This window comes from Pyrus communis, chromosome 13, assembly GCF_963583255.1.
Source record: "Pyrus communis chromosome 13, drPyrComm1.1, whole genome shotgun sequence".
Lineage (NCBI taxonomy): Eukaryota > Viridiplantae > Streptophyta > Magnoliopsida > Rosales > Rosaceae > Pyrus > Pyrus communis.
The window spans coordinates 7,514,390-7,531,133 of NC_084815.1; the positions used below are offsets into that span (position 1 = coordinate 7,514,390).

At 38.4% G+C, this 16,744-nt stretch overlaps 3 protein-coding genes across 3 annotated transcripts; all 3 read right to left on the reverse strand.

Moving 5' to 3' along the window:
- Positions 1-621: 621 nt before the first annotated feature.
- LOC137712176 (UPF0481 protein At3g47200-like) lies at positions 622-1,473 on the reverse strand. Its single transcript, XM_068451300.1, has one exon. The coding sequence runs from the start codon at positions 1,471-1,473 to the stop codon at positions 622-624; it is 852 nt and encodes a 283-aa protein (XP_068307401.1).
- A 4,203-nt stretch (positions 1,474-5,676) lies between these two features.
- Positions 5,677-7,458, reverse strand: LOC137711973 (UPF0481 protein At3g47200-like). The gene has a single exon (XM_068451123.1). The coding sequence runs from the start codon at positions 7,456-7,458 to the stop codon at positions 6,136-6,138; it is 1,323 nt and encodes a 440-aa protein (XP_068307224.1). The 3' UTR covers positions 5,677-6,135.
- A 4,450-nt stretch (positions 7,459-11,908) lies between these two features.
- Positions 11,909-13,508, reverse strand: LOC137711899 (UPF0481 protein At3g47200-like). The gene has a single exon (XM_068451056.1). It carries the CDS (start codon positions 13,506-13,508, stop codon positions 12,108-12,110), a length of 1,401 nt encoding a protein of 466 aa, XP_068307157.1. The 3' UTR covers positions 11,909-12,107.
- Between the last annotated feature and the right edge of the window lie 3,236 nt (positions 13,509-16,744).

Genomic DNA, 16,744 nt, shown 5'->3' on the forward strand with positions numbered 1-16,744 from the left:
TAAATAGCCTTAAATATTTCTGCTTTCACTGTAATCTTGTCTTACATGCAAGCCACCGTTGTTTTTGTTTCATACTGTTCCATTTATTAAGGTTAGATTTCTTCGTTTAGGATTTCTTCGTTCAGGACTATCTTTTTCTTGAGATTGGGATAATTGAGGTCTTATGGAACTTAAAATGTAGAATGTTTTAAGCTCCGAATGTTTTTCTTGAGATTCTGGTTCAGCTCCGAATGTTGCGCACATAACTAAGTTCTGTAAAATGTTTCTGGAAACGCTTATAAAAAGTTGCTTCCAATGTGTAACCTGCTAGTTATTTTGGAGCAACAGATAAATAGGAAACAGTAGGGAATCACATTGTTTATTACATGAGCGTACAAATACGCTTGTCACACACAAAATTCAAATACACGCTGACAAAGTCCAACAAAAGTAAGATACTTATTTTGTCATACCAGCACAAAGTGAAGCAAATGAGAAATGAAAAGCCAGGGTTGTCTGGACCCTGAACATACCAAATCAGCAGACCCTTGAAGAAAACACGTGTGAAAGAAACCTTATGTATTTCTATTACCTTTATCTCACTTAAGGTTGCCCCGCATTTTCAAGTTCTGGCATACGACATCACAGGGAGACGGTGGAGAATAGACTGCAAACCAAGTCTGGATGCTGGTTAACCCAAGTGCTGCTAGACCTGGAACAAGGAAAATGGATCCCGGCTGCATCAAGCTCTTGTACAGAGTGGTCTTTAGGTCGCTTATCGGGATTTTTTTGTGTACCTAGCATTCTTGTTCGGAGAAGGTCAAGAAGATGAGCGGGCTCTTTTTCCGGATGAGCGGGCTCTTTTTCCATGGTTATTGCTACGTTTGGTTGCTTCTTTCCAGGTGCACCAATGTTTGCCTGAACGTAAGTCTCTATCGAGTTCTTCAACTCCCTGTATTTGTTGCTTGAGCTCATCAACAGCTCGAGGACTTGATAAGGGACTTGGTTCTCTAGCAAGAACAAGTCCTGTTGTGCAAAGGCTATCTGGTCCCTTTTGATCGACAATTCTTCCAACTTTTCATCCACAAAGGACTGTATGAATTGTAAGGTTGAACACCCATCTAAGAACAACATCCAAGCGAGGGTCTCATCATCACAGTGCTGTGTCGCTTCCTTGGCGTAACATTCCCGTAGTTCTTTGATATTCTCCTCAACCTTCTGATGCAGAGCTTCAACTGTTTGGCTAGTGTAGTTAAGAAATCTTTTTGTCAACATAAGCTTGAAGTCCTCAGCCAGCTCGCACCTTGGATTGCCATGATGGAAAGGGCCTATTGCTACGGCCCTGGGCTCGTTATACTTGTCGAAAGTTTTGGGATTGCGGGGCATGAAGGGAACCCTTTGGATCTTTGGTTTTAAGCTATAATCTGGAGTTTCTGGTGCTTCCCTCACTTTTTTGAATCTTTCCTCCCTAGAACCGTTCCTAACCTCCCCCATGGAAACTACGCTTTCTCTCAGGCTATTTTACCAAGTACCCTTCTAAACAACTCTGGCTGTTTTTGAATACTTATGTTAGTTTCTGCATTTTATAGTATAAGTTTACTTTGGAATCTCAGCTTTAACAAATAATATAGGTTCTAAAGCATTTGCTCAGAGATATTTGGTTCTGAACTTTGCCGAACAACTAGTGCAGCCAATGACTTTATCTGCATTGTGAGGACTTACATATTCCGGCACGCTACTCTGGCATTTCAGACCAATAACGCAATATCATATGTTTTAGTTTTACTGGATGACATTACGTTATTGGCATAGGATGTTACGGTGTCAGTGTACGAAGGGAAGTTTATAATGGTTTGTGGAAGCTTTTACACATTACGAGGAAAAACTTTGGCCTATGACTTTAACTTCATTGCAAGTTTAGCATGTGGAACGATCACATCTGTGGAAGTAACTTTGAACTATGACTTTAACTTCATTGCAAGTTTAGTATATAGAAGGATATATGTGGAAAAACCAAAGCTTTGGGAGACGAAAAAGTTGATGCTTGCAACTTTATACTCGTACACTAGCATGTTTGGTACATACACTGCAAAAGGACAGCTGGTTGCCATGTTTCTTCGACTTACCCAAGTCAAGACTCCACACGGAGAGCAATTTGTACGAGCAAATTCACTGTGATGTAGTGTTCTGGTCTAATAAATTCACGTCACATGAAGAGAAACTTACATTTCACATGATATCATTGACCTAAGACACTACAACAGTGTAAACTCGTCTCAGATAATTCATTCTTTTTCATATAAAGCATAATCTTAATTTGCCACCAAAAAACAAGAAAAGAAAAGAACGAGATTATTTGGAAAGAGAAAATTAAAAACAACTCAAATTATAATTGTTTTTCAGTTGGTATTTTTTATTAGCACCCCACATTATGTTAAATGCACCCCACATTAAAACTTAAAATTATGTGGCTTATGTAACCTACTATGCAAAGAAAATTTCTAAATACACCGCAAATTACTTATAACATAATATTTATCTTCTTCAACTATCAAAACGCCTCTCACCCTCCACTTCATTGTTGAATACAATTCTAACTATTGAAATTATAAACACGTTGATTGAAAAAAAAAATTAATGAATGGAACACGATATCAATTTTTTGGAAGCTTCACATGAGGTAAAATTTCATATTTGTCATTGTTTTAATTATTCAACAACATCGGTAATTATTTAAGCCTGCTTTTGCTTTCCATACTACCCAATTTCATAGGAGGCCAACCCAGCAACGCCTTTTCTGTTCTTATTCATCTTTTGGGGTTTACTTTTGCTCTGCTAGGTTCCTCCCAGTTGCCATTTTTTAGCAGAAATCCTTTTTTGTTAGCAAAAGGCTTAAGGGACAGAGAAAAGGAGATTGGCCGTGATGACCCAATTAATGAAACTCAAGCTCAATAGACCGGATTGTAAAATTCTCTTTTTAAAGAATGTTAGGGTTTTAATCCTAAGTCAATTTAATTTATAAAAATTGAAAATTAGTATTATAAGATTTGAAGAATGTGGGGTGTATGTGGAAAATATTAGGTGTATGAGAATGTGGGGTGTAAGGGTATTATAAGAAAGTACGTGGGGTGTATTAAGATAATTTTTAATTGAAAAAGCAAATGTGGGGTGTATTTATGTAGGGTTTAATCAACAATATGTGAGGTGTTAATAAAATAAGCCTTTTCAGTTTGGGAATTTTACTTTTTATTTTGTGTCAATAAACATGTCTTTCACCATCCTTTTTGCACCATTCTTCATTCCTTTTCTTTCTTCCGCCATTTTCTAGCAGCTACATGGCATGACATTGATGGTGAGTGAGTGATAACATGACAGTCAAGTGAAAGATAATATGATATGTTTGTAAACTCAACTCAATAATGAGAGAGCCGGATTTCATTAACATTTACACAATAAATAGAAGCAGACTAAACAGACTAGGACTAGGATTTGTCTTCTCCAGGCGTGTCCTCTGTGTTGTCCTTGTTAGAATATGACTGTGGCTCATAAGAAACAATAAGAACTTATATGTTGGTTTATCACTCCCTCACAAACGAACCGTGCGACCTTGGACAGGAAGTTTGGACGGCAAGAAGGTAAAGCAAACAACAAACAGCCCCTTGGTTAGAGATTAGCCAACTTATCTATGGAGGAGACTTAACCAACCAAAATCTCCTTACGAGTGACCTTCTCACAAATGTAGTGATAATCAACTTCGACATGCCGCATGCGTTATTGATAAACAGGATTTTAGGCGACAGAGATCACACCGTAACCGAGGTGGAGCAAGAGTAAGATGAAGCTCATATAATAATGTGCGGTGCCAAGAGAGGGCATCGGCAGTGTAAGCAAGTTAACGATATTCGGCTTCTGTACTCAAATGAGGAACACCTTGTTATTTCTTGGAGCTCCAGGAAATGAAGTTGTCACCAGGAAAATACAATAACAACCAATAAAGTCGCGATCATCAGGGTCACCAGCATAGTCCGCATCGACATAAGTAGTAATTGTAAGGGAACTCGGTCGATAAACAATGCGATGAATGGGAGTGGCTTTGAGATAGCACAAAATATGTTTAACAGCAACCCAATGAGCTGTTGTGGGTTTATGCATAAATTGACAAACTTGATTAACAGCAAACACAGTGTTAGGACGAGTGAATAGGAGATGCTAGATACTGCAAGGTGCCAACAACACTATGACACTCATTGATGTCAGACAAGGGCTTGCCATCATTCAGACTTAGGCGACGACCACTGATTGCAGGAAAAGAGATCGGTTTGCATTCCAGCATCTTGGTGCGTTGGAGATGATCAATGATATAGTTTGTTTGAGTGACATGAAGACCAGTGCTAGTATGATGAACTTCCATGCCCAAAAAGTAATGGAGGGGCCTAAGGTCCTTCATGGAAAACAATGTTCCCAACTGATGAATTAAACGAGTGATATGAGATTGCTATACCACGTAAATCAACAAGTAGATAACCACAGAGCCAGCAAAGATGGTGAACAATAATGAATCAGCATGGGACGAGATGAAGCCCAAGTTTTCTATATGTTGAGAAAAGCACTGGAACCAAGGACAAGGAGATTGTTTAAGACCATACAGAGACCGACGAAGTTGACGAAATGTGAGGGACGTTGGGCATTTTTCTGTTTCGGTATGGCTATTCTGCTTAAGCTTGATTTGAAAGGTACTCGGAGGTTTTTCAATGCTTTTTTTTGACCTAGAACCCTGCTATTGGAATGGATTCTTGTCATCTCGACTGTTTCTTCCCGATCTTGTAATTTTTGGGCTTTCAGTGTTTTCTCATGCTTCTAATGCTAGTAGAATAGAAATTATGGTCAAGGGGACTCCTCCTTTGGTAAAGATGATCAACAACTTGATACAGGATAGAGATTAGGATGACTGATATTATTTGTAATATGAAAATTATGTTGGTGAATTTCCATATCAAAGATACTTACGGTTGCTAATAGTCGTCAACCAACTATTATGAATTAGCTACTCTTCAGAAACAAAAATAAACCATCTATAATGCTGTTATATTCTTACGTCTAACCCTTAGCTCTGGTAGAAAATCTTGTGGATATAAATGGCCTTAAATATTTCTGCTTTCACTGTAATCTTGTCTTACATGCAAGCCACCGTTGTTTTTGTTTCATACTGTTCCATTTATTAAGGTTAGATTTCTTCGTTTAGGATTTAAGGGGGTTAAAAGGGGGAGATAATACTCTTATTACTGTTACCTTGATATTATTCACCTACAAATTATCAGTTATGGGTCAGGTTTTCAGGATAGAGCTAGAAGTGACTTAAGTTGATCTGGAGTTGGAAGGGCCACAAAAAGTGGTTCATATAAAATGAACGCAAATTGTTCACTGTTTGTTGTATGACATCACCTATGAAGAGCCAGTTAGCATTTGCAGATCAAGTTTTGAAGAAAGAGTATAACTGAAATTAGTTGTGATCTCAAACCGCTGCAGAAATTAGTTAACATAGAGAAGTTAAATCTTAGAAATTTGTTTGATTCCAAAACTATAACAGTTTGGATGTCTTTAGTACATATATTTACAGTAAACAAGATACAAATGTTTTGGATGTCTTTAGTACCTATAAGCATAAAGTATAACTATAGAGCTTCATTTTCCCTGATAGGTGATCTTAAAATGTTTTGGATTCAGAACTATCTTTTTCTTGAGATTGGGATAATTGAGGTCTTATGGAACTTAAAATGTAGAATTGAGCTGATTCTGGTTCAGCTCTGAATGTTGCGCACGTAACTAAGTTCTGTAAAATGTTTCTGGAAACGCTTATAAAAAGTTGCTTCCAATGTGTAACCTGCTAGTTATTTTGGAGCAACAGATAAATAGGAAACAGTAGGGAATCACATTGTTTATTACATGAGCGTACAAATACGCTTGTCACACACAAAATTCAAATACACGCTGACAAAGTCCAACAAAAGTAAGATACTTATTTTGTCATACCAGCACAAAGTGAAGCAAATGAGAAATGAAAAGCCAGGGTTGTCTGGACCCTGAACATACCAAATCAGCAGACCCTTGAAGAAAACACGTGTGAAAGAAACCTTATGTATTTCTATTACCTTTATCTCACTTAAGTTTCCACCGCATTTTCAAGTTCTGGCATACGACATCACAGGGGGACGGTGGAGAATAGACTGCAAACCAAGTCTGGATGCTGGTTAACCCAAGTGCTGCTAGAACACCCACGAAAGCCAGGAAAGTCCAGGGGCTACTGAAATGATCGTGACAGAATTGAGACATCCAGGTCTTCCACTTGTTTTTGTAGTGTTTTTCTATTTCGGCTGTGACATCGCGGTATATGTCAGTGTTAGGGACCAAGTCAGTGCTAATGTCATTAAAGAGCTGAGCCACCTCCTCATCACTCCCCAGTAAGTTGTAAAGTACACCGGCTGACCTTAGCTTCTTAACATCATCTGCATGATCAATGAGTGCATCAAGGAAGCTGATGTACGAGGTGACCGCAAAATCATTCTGGAAATCAGGACACATTTCATATGCTATCAGATTCATGAACTTAGGCCCTGTTGAGTCATCTACCGATATTGCAGGAAGACTAAGGAATCCTGCAAAGGAATGAGAAACAAAAGATATGTCCCCCAAAGAGTTACTGTTACTAAGCGTAAAATGGATCCCGGCTGCATCAAGCTCTTGTACATTGCGAAAAGATTGTACAGAGTGGTCTTTAGGTCGCTTATCGGGATTTTTTTGTGTACCTAGCATTCTTGTTCGGAGAAGATCAAGAAGATGAGCGGGCTCTTTTTCCATGGTTATTGCTACGTTTGGTTGCTTCTTTCCGGGTTCACCAATGTTCACCTGAACGTAAGTCTCGATCGAGTTCTTCAACTCCCTGCATTTGTTGCTTGAGCTCATCAACAGCTCGAGGACTTGATAAGGGACTTGGTTCTCTAGCAAGAACAAGTCCTGTTGTGCAAAGGCCATCTGGTCCCTTTTGATCGACAATTCTTCCAACTTTTCCTTCACAAAGGACTGTATGAATTGTAAGGTTGAACACCCATCTAAGAACAACATCCAAGCGAGGGTCTCATCATCACAGTGCTGTGTCGCTTCCTTGGCGTAACATTCCCGTAGTTCTTTGATATTCTCCTCAACCTTCTGATGCAGAGCTTCAACTGTTTGGCTAGTGTAGTTAAGAAATCTTTTTGTCAACATAAGCTTGAAGTCCTCAGCCAGCTCGCACCTTGGATTGCCATGATGGAAAGGGCCTATTGCTACGGCCCTCGGCTCGTAATACTTCTCGAAAGTTTTGGGATTGCGGAGCATGAAGGGAACCCTTTGGATCTTTGGTTTTAAGCTATAATCTGGAGTTTCTGGTGCTTCCCTCACTTTTTTGAATCTATCCTCCCTAGAACCGTTCCTAACCTCCCCCATGGAAACTACGCTTTCTCTCAGGCTATTTTACCAAGTACCCTTCTAAAAAACTCTGGCTGTTTTTGAATACTTATGTTAGTTTCTGCATTTTATAGTATAAGTTTACTTTGGAATCTCAGCTTTAACAAATAATATAGGTTCTAAAGCATTTGCTCAGAGATATTTGGTTCTGAACTTTGCCGAGCAACTAGTGCAGCCAATGACTTTATCTGCATGGTGAGGACTTACATATTCTGGCACGCTACTCTGGCATTTCAAACCAATAACGCAATGTCATGTGTTTTAGTTTTACCGGATGACATTACGTTATTGGCATGAGATGTTACGGTGACAACTTACGAAGGAAAGGTTAGAATGGTTTGTGGATGCTTTTACACAGAACGAGGAAAACTTTGGACTATGACTTTAACTTCATAGCAAGTTTAGCATATAGAGAACGACCATATATGTGGAAATAACTTTGAACCATGACTTTAACTTCTTTGCAAGTTTAGTATCTAGAAGGATCTTATCTGTGGAAAAACCAAAGCTTTGGGAGACGAAAAAGTTGATGCTTGCAACTTTATTCTCGTACACGAGCATGTTTGGTACATACACTGCAAAAGAACAGCTGGTTGCCATGTTTCTCCGACTTACCCAAGTCAAGACTCCACACGGAGAGCAATTTGTACGGAGCAAATTCACTGTGACGTAGTGTTCTAATCTAATAAATTCACGTCACATGAAGAGAAACTTACATTTCACATGATATCATTGACCTAAGACACTACAACGGTGTAAACTCGTCTCAGATAAGTCATTCTTTTTCATATAAAGCATAATCTTAATTTGCCACCAAAAAACAAGAAAAGAAAAGAAAAGAACGAGATTATATGGAAAGAGAAAATTAAAAACAACTCAAATTATAATCGTTTTTCAGTTGGCATTTTTTATTAGCACCCCACATTATGTTGAATGCACCCCACATTAAAATTTAAAATTATGTGGCTTATGTAACCTACTATGCAAAGAAAATTTCTAAATACACCGCAAATTACTTTTAACATAATATTTATCTTCTTCAACTATCAAAACCCCTCTCACCCTCCACTCCATTGTTGAATACAATTCTAACTATTGAAATTATAAACACGTTGATTGAAAAAAAAAAATTAATGAATGGAACACGATATCAATTTTTTGGAAGCTTCACATGAGGTAAAATTTCATATTTGTCATTGTTTTAATTATTCAACGACATAGGTAATTATTTAAGCCTACTTTTGCTTTCCATGCTACCCAATTTCATAGGAGCCCAACCCAGCAACGCCTTTTCTGTTCTTATTCATCTTTTGGGGTTTACTTTTGCTCTGTTAGGTTCCTCCCAGTTGCCATTTTTTAGCAGAAATCCTTTTTTGTTAGCAAAAGGCTTAAGGGACAGAGAAAAGGAGATTGGCCGTGATGACCCAATTAACGAATCTCAAGCTCAATAGACCAGATTGTAGAATTCTCTTTTTAAAGAATGTTAGGGTTTTAATCCTAAGTCAATTTAATTTATAAAAATTGAAAATGAGTATTATAAGATTTAAAGAATGTGGGGGTGTATGTGGAAAATATTAGGTGTATGAGAATGTGGGGTGTAAGGGTATTATAAGAAAGTATGTAGGATGTATTAAGATAATTTTTAATTGAAAAAGCAAATGTGGGGTCTATTTATGTAGGGTTTAATCAACAATATGTGGGGTGTTAATAAAATAAGCCTTTTCAGTTTGGGAATTTTACTTTTTATTTTGTGTCAATAAACATGTCTTTCACCATCCTTTTTGCACCATTCTTCATTCCTTTTCTTTCTTCCGCCATTTTCTAGCGGCTACATGGCATGACATTGATGGTGAGTGAGTGATAACATGACAGTCAAGTGAAAGATAATATGATATGTTTGTAAACTCAACTCAATAATGAGAGAGCCGGATTTCATTAACATTTACACAATAAATAGAAGTAGACTAAACAGACTAGGACTAGGATTTGTCTTCTCCAGGCGTGTCCTCTGTGTTGTCCTTGTTAGAATATGACTGTGGCTCATAAGAAACAATAAGAACTTATGTTGGTTTATCACTCCCTCGCAAACGAACCGTGCGACCTTGGACAGGAAGTTTGGACAGCAAGAAGGTAAAGCAAACAACAAACAGCCCCTTGGTTAGAGATTAGCCAACTTATCTATGGAGGAGACTTAACCAACCAAAATCTCCTTACGAGTGACCTTCTCACAAATGTAGTGATAATCAACTTCGACATGCCGCATGCGTTATTGATAAACAAGATTTTAGGCGACAGAGATCACACCGTAACCGAGGTGGAGCAAGAGTAAGATGAAGCTCATAGAATAATGTGCAGTACCAAGAGAGGGCATCGGCAGTGTAAGCAAGTTGACGATATTCAGCTTCTGTACTCAAATGAGGAACACCTTGTTATTTCTTGGAGCTCCAGGAAATGAAGTTGTCACCAGGAAAATACAATAACCACCAATAAAGTCGCGATCATCAGGGTCACCAGCATAGTCCGCATCGACATAAGTAGTAATTGTAAGGGAACTCGGTCGATAAACAATGCGATGAATGGGAGTGGCTTTGAGATAGCACAAAATATGTTTAACAGCAACCCAATGAGCTGTTGTGGGTTTATGCATAAATTGACAAACTTGATTAACAGCAAACACAGTGTTAGGACGAGTGAATAGGAGATGCTAGATACTGCAAGGTGCCAACAACACTATGACACTCATTGATGTCAGACAAGGGCTTGCCATCATTCAGACTTAGGCGACGACCACTGATTGCAGGAAAAGAGATCGGTTTGCATTCCAGCATCTTTGTGCGTTGGAGATGATCAATGATATAGTTTGTTTGAGTGAGATGAAGACCAGTGCTAGTACGATGAACTTCCATGCCCAAAAAGTAATGGAGGGGCCTAAGGTCCTTCATGGAAAACAATTTTCCCAACTGATGAATTAAACGAGTGATATGAGATTGCTATACCACGTAAATCAACAAGTAGATAACCACAGAGCCATCAAAGAAGGTGAACAATAATGAATCAGCATGGGATGAGATGAAGCCCAAGTTTTCTATATGTTGAGAAAAGCACTGAAACCAAGGACAAGGACATTGTTTAAGACCATACAGAGACCGACGGAGTTGACGAAATGTGAGGGACGTTGGGGGTCAATGAAACCTTGGGCATTTTTCTGTTTCGGTATGGCTATTCTGCTTAAGCTTGATTTGAAAGGTACTCAGAGGTTTTTCAACGCTTTTTTTGACCTAGAACCCCGCTATTGGCATGGATTCTTGTCATCTCGACTGTTTCTTCCCGATCTTGTATTTTTTGGGCTTTCACTGTTTTCTCATGCTTCTAATGCTAGTAGAATAGAAATTATGGCCAAGGGGACTCCTCCTTTGGTAAAGATGATCAACAACTTGATACAGGATAGAGATTAGGATGACTGATATTATTTGTAATATGAAAATTATGTTGGTGAATTTCCATATCAAAGATACTTACTGTTGCTAATAGTCGTCAACCAACTATTATGAATTAGCTACTCTTCAGAAACAAAAATAAACCATCTATAATGCTGTTATATTCTTACGTCTAACCTTTAGCTCTGGTAGAAACTCTTGTGGATATAAATAGCCTTAAATATTTCTGCTTTCACTGTAATCTGGTCTTACATGCAAGCCACCGTTGTTTTTGTTTCATACTGTTCCATTTATTAAGGTTAGATTTCTTCGTTTAGGATTTAAGGGGGTTAAAAGGGGGAGATAATACTCTTATCAGTTATGGGTCAGGTTTTCAGGATAGAGCTAGAAGTGACTTAAGTTGATCTGGAGTTGGAAGGGCCACAAAAATTGGTTCATATAAAATGAGCAAATTGTTCACTATTTGTTGTATGACATCACCTATGAAGAGCCAATTAGCATTTGCAGATCAAGTTTTGAAGAAAGAGTATAACTGAAATTAGTTGTGATCTCAAACCGCTGCAGAAATTAGTTAACATAGAGAAGTTAAATCGTAGAAATTTGTTTGATTCCAAAACTATAACAGTTTGGAGGTCTTTAGTACATATATTTACAGTAAACAAGTTACAAATTGTTCTTTTGTATAGTCCTATAAGCATAAAGTATAACTATAGAGCTTCATTTGCCTTGATAGGTGATCTTTAAATGTTTTGGATTCAGAACTATCTTTTTCTTGAGATTGGGATAATTGAGGTCTTATGGAACTTAAAATGTAGAATTGAGCTGATTCTGGTTCAGCTCGGAATGTTGCGCACGTAACTAAGTTCTGTAAAATGTTTCTGGAAACGCTTATAAAAAGTTGCTTCCAATGTGTAACCTGCTAGTTATTTTGGAGCAACAGATAAATAGGAAACAGTAGGGAATCACATTGTTTATTACATAAGCGTACAAATACGCTTGTCACACACAAAATTCAAATACACGCTGACAAAGTCCAACAAAAGTAAGATACTTATTTTGTCATACCAGCACAAAGTGAAGCAAATGAGAAATGAAAAGCCAGGGTTGTCTGGACCCTGAACATACCAAATCAGCAGACCCTTGAAGAAAACACGTGTGAAAGAAACCTTATGTATTTCTATTACCTTTATCTCACTTAAGTTTCCACCGCATTTTCAAGTTCTGGCATACGACATCACAGGGAGACGGTGGAGAATAGACTGCAAACCAAGTCTGGATGCCGGTTAACCCAAGTGCTGCTAGAACACCCACGAAAGCCAGGAAAGTCCAGGGGCTACTGAAATGATCGTGACAGAATTGAGACATCCAGGTCTTCCACTTGGTTTTGTAGTGTTCTTCTATTTCGGCTTTGACATCGTGGTATATGTCAGTGTTAGGGACCAAGTCAGTGCCAATCTTATTAAAGAGCTTAGCCACCTCCTTATCACTCCCCAGTAAGTTGTAAAGTACATCAGCTGACCTTAGCTTCTTAACATCATCTGCATGATCAATGAGTGCATCAAGGAAGCTGATGTAAGAGGTGACCGCAAAATCATTCTGGAAATCATGACACATTTCATATGCTATCAGATTCATGAACTTAGGCCCTGTTGAGTCATCTACCGATATTGCAGGAAGACTAAGGAATCCTGCAAAGCAATGAGAAACAAAAGATATGTCCCCCAAATAGTTACTGTTACTACGCGTAACATGGATCCCGGCTGCATCAAGCTCTTGTACATTGCGAAAAGATTGTACAGAGTGGTCTTTAGGTCGCTTATCAGGATTTTTTGGTGGATCTTTATCTTGATTATCGGGAATTTTTTTTGTACCTAGCATTCTTGTTCGGAGAAGGTCAAGAAGATGAGCGGGCTCTTTTTCCAGATGAGCGGGCTCTTTTTCCATGGTTATTGCTACGTTTGGTTCCCTCTGTTCCGGCTTTTTTGATTGCTTCTTTCGAGGTGCACCAATGTTCGCCTGAACGTAAGTCTCGATCGACGACTTCAACTCCCCGCATTTGTTGCTTGAGTTCATCAACAACTCGAGGACTTGATAAGGGACTTGGTTCTCTAGCAAGAACAAGTCCTGTTGTGCAAAGGCTATCTGGTCCCTTTTGATCGACAATTCTTCCAACTTTTCATCCACAAAGGACTGTATGAATTGTAAGGTTGCACACCCATCTAAGAACAACATCCAAGCGAGGGTCTCCTCATCATAGCGCTGTGTCGCTTCCTCAGTGTAACAGTCCTTTAGTTCTTTGATCTTCTCCTCAACCTTCTGATGCAGAGCTTCAACTGTTTGGCTAGTGTCCTTAAGAAATCTTTTTGTCAACATAAGCTTGAAGTCCTCTGCCAGCTCGCACCTTGGATTGCCATGATGGAAAGGGCCTAATGCTACGGCCCTCGGCTCGTAAAACTTCTGGATAGTTTTGGGATTGCGGAGCATGAAGGGAACCTTTTGGATCTTTGGTTGTGAGCTATGTTTCGGAGTTTCTGGTGCTTCCCTAACTTTTTTGAATCTTTCCTCCCTGGAACCGTTCCTAACCTCCCCCATGGAAACTACGCTTTCTCTTAGGCTATTTTACCAAGTACCCTTCTAAACAACTCTGGCTGTTTTTGAATACTTATGTTAGTTTCTGCATTTTATAGTATATGTTTACTTTAGAATCTCAGCTTTAACAAATAATATAGGTTCTAAAGCATTTGCTCAGAGATATTTGGTTCTGAACTTTGCTGAGCAACAGGTAATGACTTTATCTGCATGGAGAGGACTTACATACTACGGCGCGCTACTCTGGCATTTCAGACCAATAGTGCAATGTCATGTGAGTTTTAGTTTTACTTGATGACATTGCATTATTGGCATGGGATGTTACAGTGGTAGTGTACGAAGGGAAGTTTAGAATGGTTTGTGGAAGCTTTTACACATTACGAGGAAAAACTTTGGACTATGACTTTAACTTCATTGCATGTTTAGCATATGGAACGATCACATCTGTGGAAGTAACTTTGAACTATGACTTTAACTTCATTGCAAGTTTAGCATATGGAACGATCACATCTGTGGAAGTAACTTTGAACTATGACTTTAACTTCATTGCAAGTTTAGTACATAGAAGGATCTTATCTGTGGAAAAACTAAAGCTTTGGGAGACAAAAAAGTTGATGCTGACAACTTTATTCTCGTACACTAGCTTGTTTGGTACAAACACTGCAAAAGAACAGCTGGTTATGCCTCGCCATGTTTCTTCGACTTACCTAACTCAGTCGCCACATGGATAGCAATTGTAGGGAACAGGTTCACCGCGACGCATTATTCCATTCTAATAATTTCATTTCATATAGAGAAAAACTAACATGTCACATGATATTATAAGTCTGAGGCACTACAGTGGTTGTAAACCTGTCACATATAAGCCATCTCTTTCACATGAAGCATAATCTTAATTTGCCACAAGAAAAAGAAAAGAATGGGATTACATGGCTAGAAAAAAAATTAAAAACTACTCAAATTATAATTGTTTTTCAGTTTGGGATTTGACTTTTTATTTTGTGTCAATAAACATGGCCTTCACCATCCTCCTTGCACCATTCTTCATTCCTTTTCTTTCTTCCTCTCTGTAGAGTTAATTTTCTAGCAGCTACATGGCATGACATTGACGGTGAGTGAGTAATAACATGACAATTAAGAACCCCTTATAACCTTTTCATTTTTAGCCTAAAAAACAATTTTAATTTTCTGAATGATGTCGAGCAAAAGAAAAAGAACAAAATAAAATGATTATCAAAGGAGCTCTTAGCTGCCATGTTACTCACTCACCAACAATGTCATGCCTTATATACAACTGCTAGCAAATCGGCTAATGTAATGAGTTACCACTAAGTTTGGAAAAGAAGAATTGGGACATGGGATCTTGTTGTGCTTGTAGAAACTCTTGTGGTAAATCATTTCAGTTTTTAAATATATGACGTTGTAATCTTGTTGTGCTTACACGCAAGCTAGCTGAAAATAATACAAACAAAAATAACATGAATAATTTTGTCATAAAAAAATAAATTAACAAAATAGTAGAAGCAGTTTCTTCCCACTACCTTGCAAGAAGAACACGCGTAAGAGCACTTCCAACGTTGGCTGGTGCTCAGGGGAAGGTGGACCAAACAGGGCTCCATAGCCCGATAGAAGGTGGACCTACGCAGGGCTGGCGTCAGTGACAATTTTAAATTTTTTTCTATCAGGCGCGTGGGGGTGCGTCAGCATACAAGTTTCAGACCCCAGGGGCCCGCAGAGCAGTCGGCCTCAGTTACCGTTGGGAAGCCACGTGGCTTCCCACAATGCGTTTGATCTCAACAGCTCTTTAAAATGGGCCGTTCGATATGCAACGGTAATATAAAAAAAAATTCTGATTTAATATTAACCGTTTGATCTGAGATCGACAGTTGATATTAATCTGCTTTATAAATAAAAAAATAAAAGAAAAAATAGTTTTAGAATTAAGAAAAGTTACCGTTGTGATACGTGGCACAATCTAGAGTGTTGGAATTCAAATTTTTTTTATATCCAACGGCAGAGATTAATTAGTTGAATTCAAATTTTTTTCTATAAATACCTTCTCATTATCATTTACCTTACACCACAATTTCATATTTTCTCAACTACTTTCAATCACATTCCTTTCTTTCTCTCAAAGTTTCAATCCATTTTTTTTCAACAAAATGACTGCTGATGCAGGTACGAATTGGTCGCTTCTTGAAGATGTTGCGTTGTGTACTAGCTGGGTTGAAGTTACTCATAGTTCATTTACAGGTAATGAGATGCAATTGCGAGGAATGTTGAGTCTTATTCATACCAATTATCTTGAGAAAATTGATGGGAAAAGAACCAAAGAATCGATGTCCAGTCTTTGGAAATTACTTAGCCAATCGTTTAGTACATGGAGAGACGCCTTGGCACAAGCTAGTATTAATATTCGATGTGGGGAAAATTACTCGGATCAGGCAACAATATATTATTTATTTGTTTGTACTATACCCAAATTTACATTATAATTATTTGTTTGCATTATTTATTTGTTACCTACTTACATTATAATTATTTGTTTGTATTATTTATTTGTTACCTATTTTCATTATAATTATTTCTACTCCCGCATTGTGTAGGAACTTCAAGCACAAGCTTGGAACGGTGCCAAAACCAAAAGCAAAAATAAATCATTCAACCGGTGGGAATGTTGAAATATTATCAAAGATTGTCCTAAATTTAGAGTTGTGTCTGTCGGTCCAGAAGTTTTCATGAACAACACCCCTCTACACTTTACACCCGATCATGGCTCGTATGTTCATAAAGATGATGCAGAAGAAGTGCTCGAAACGCCCCTCCCTCCCCTCCCTGAACAAGCGTCGGGTTCGACCCGTTATCCAATTAGGCCTTAAGGTAAGAAGGCTTCAAAGAGAGTGTTTCCAAGGGAGTGCTTCCAAGAATGATTATGCAAAGTAAATGGAAGAACTTGCTCGCTAAGGTGAATTGACTTTGGCGCGGGAAATGGCGAAATATGAGGCTGATAAGGCTAGAGAGGAGGCAAAAGCTGCAACTATTGAGAGAGAATTTCAAGCTAATGAGAGAGAAATAGAGCTACTTAGGCAAGAAAGGGAACAGGTTAGAGAAGAAAGAATGGCTCAACGAGATCGTGATATTATGAACACGCCTTTAGAAGGGAAGTCTCCAAATTCTAAATTTTTTTGGAAGTCAGAGAAAGCGAACGTGGTGCGAAGGAGGCGTGCAAGAGAAGCAAG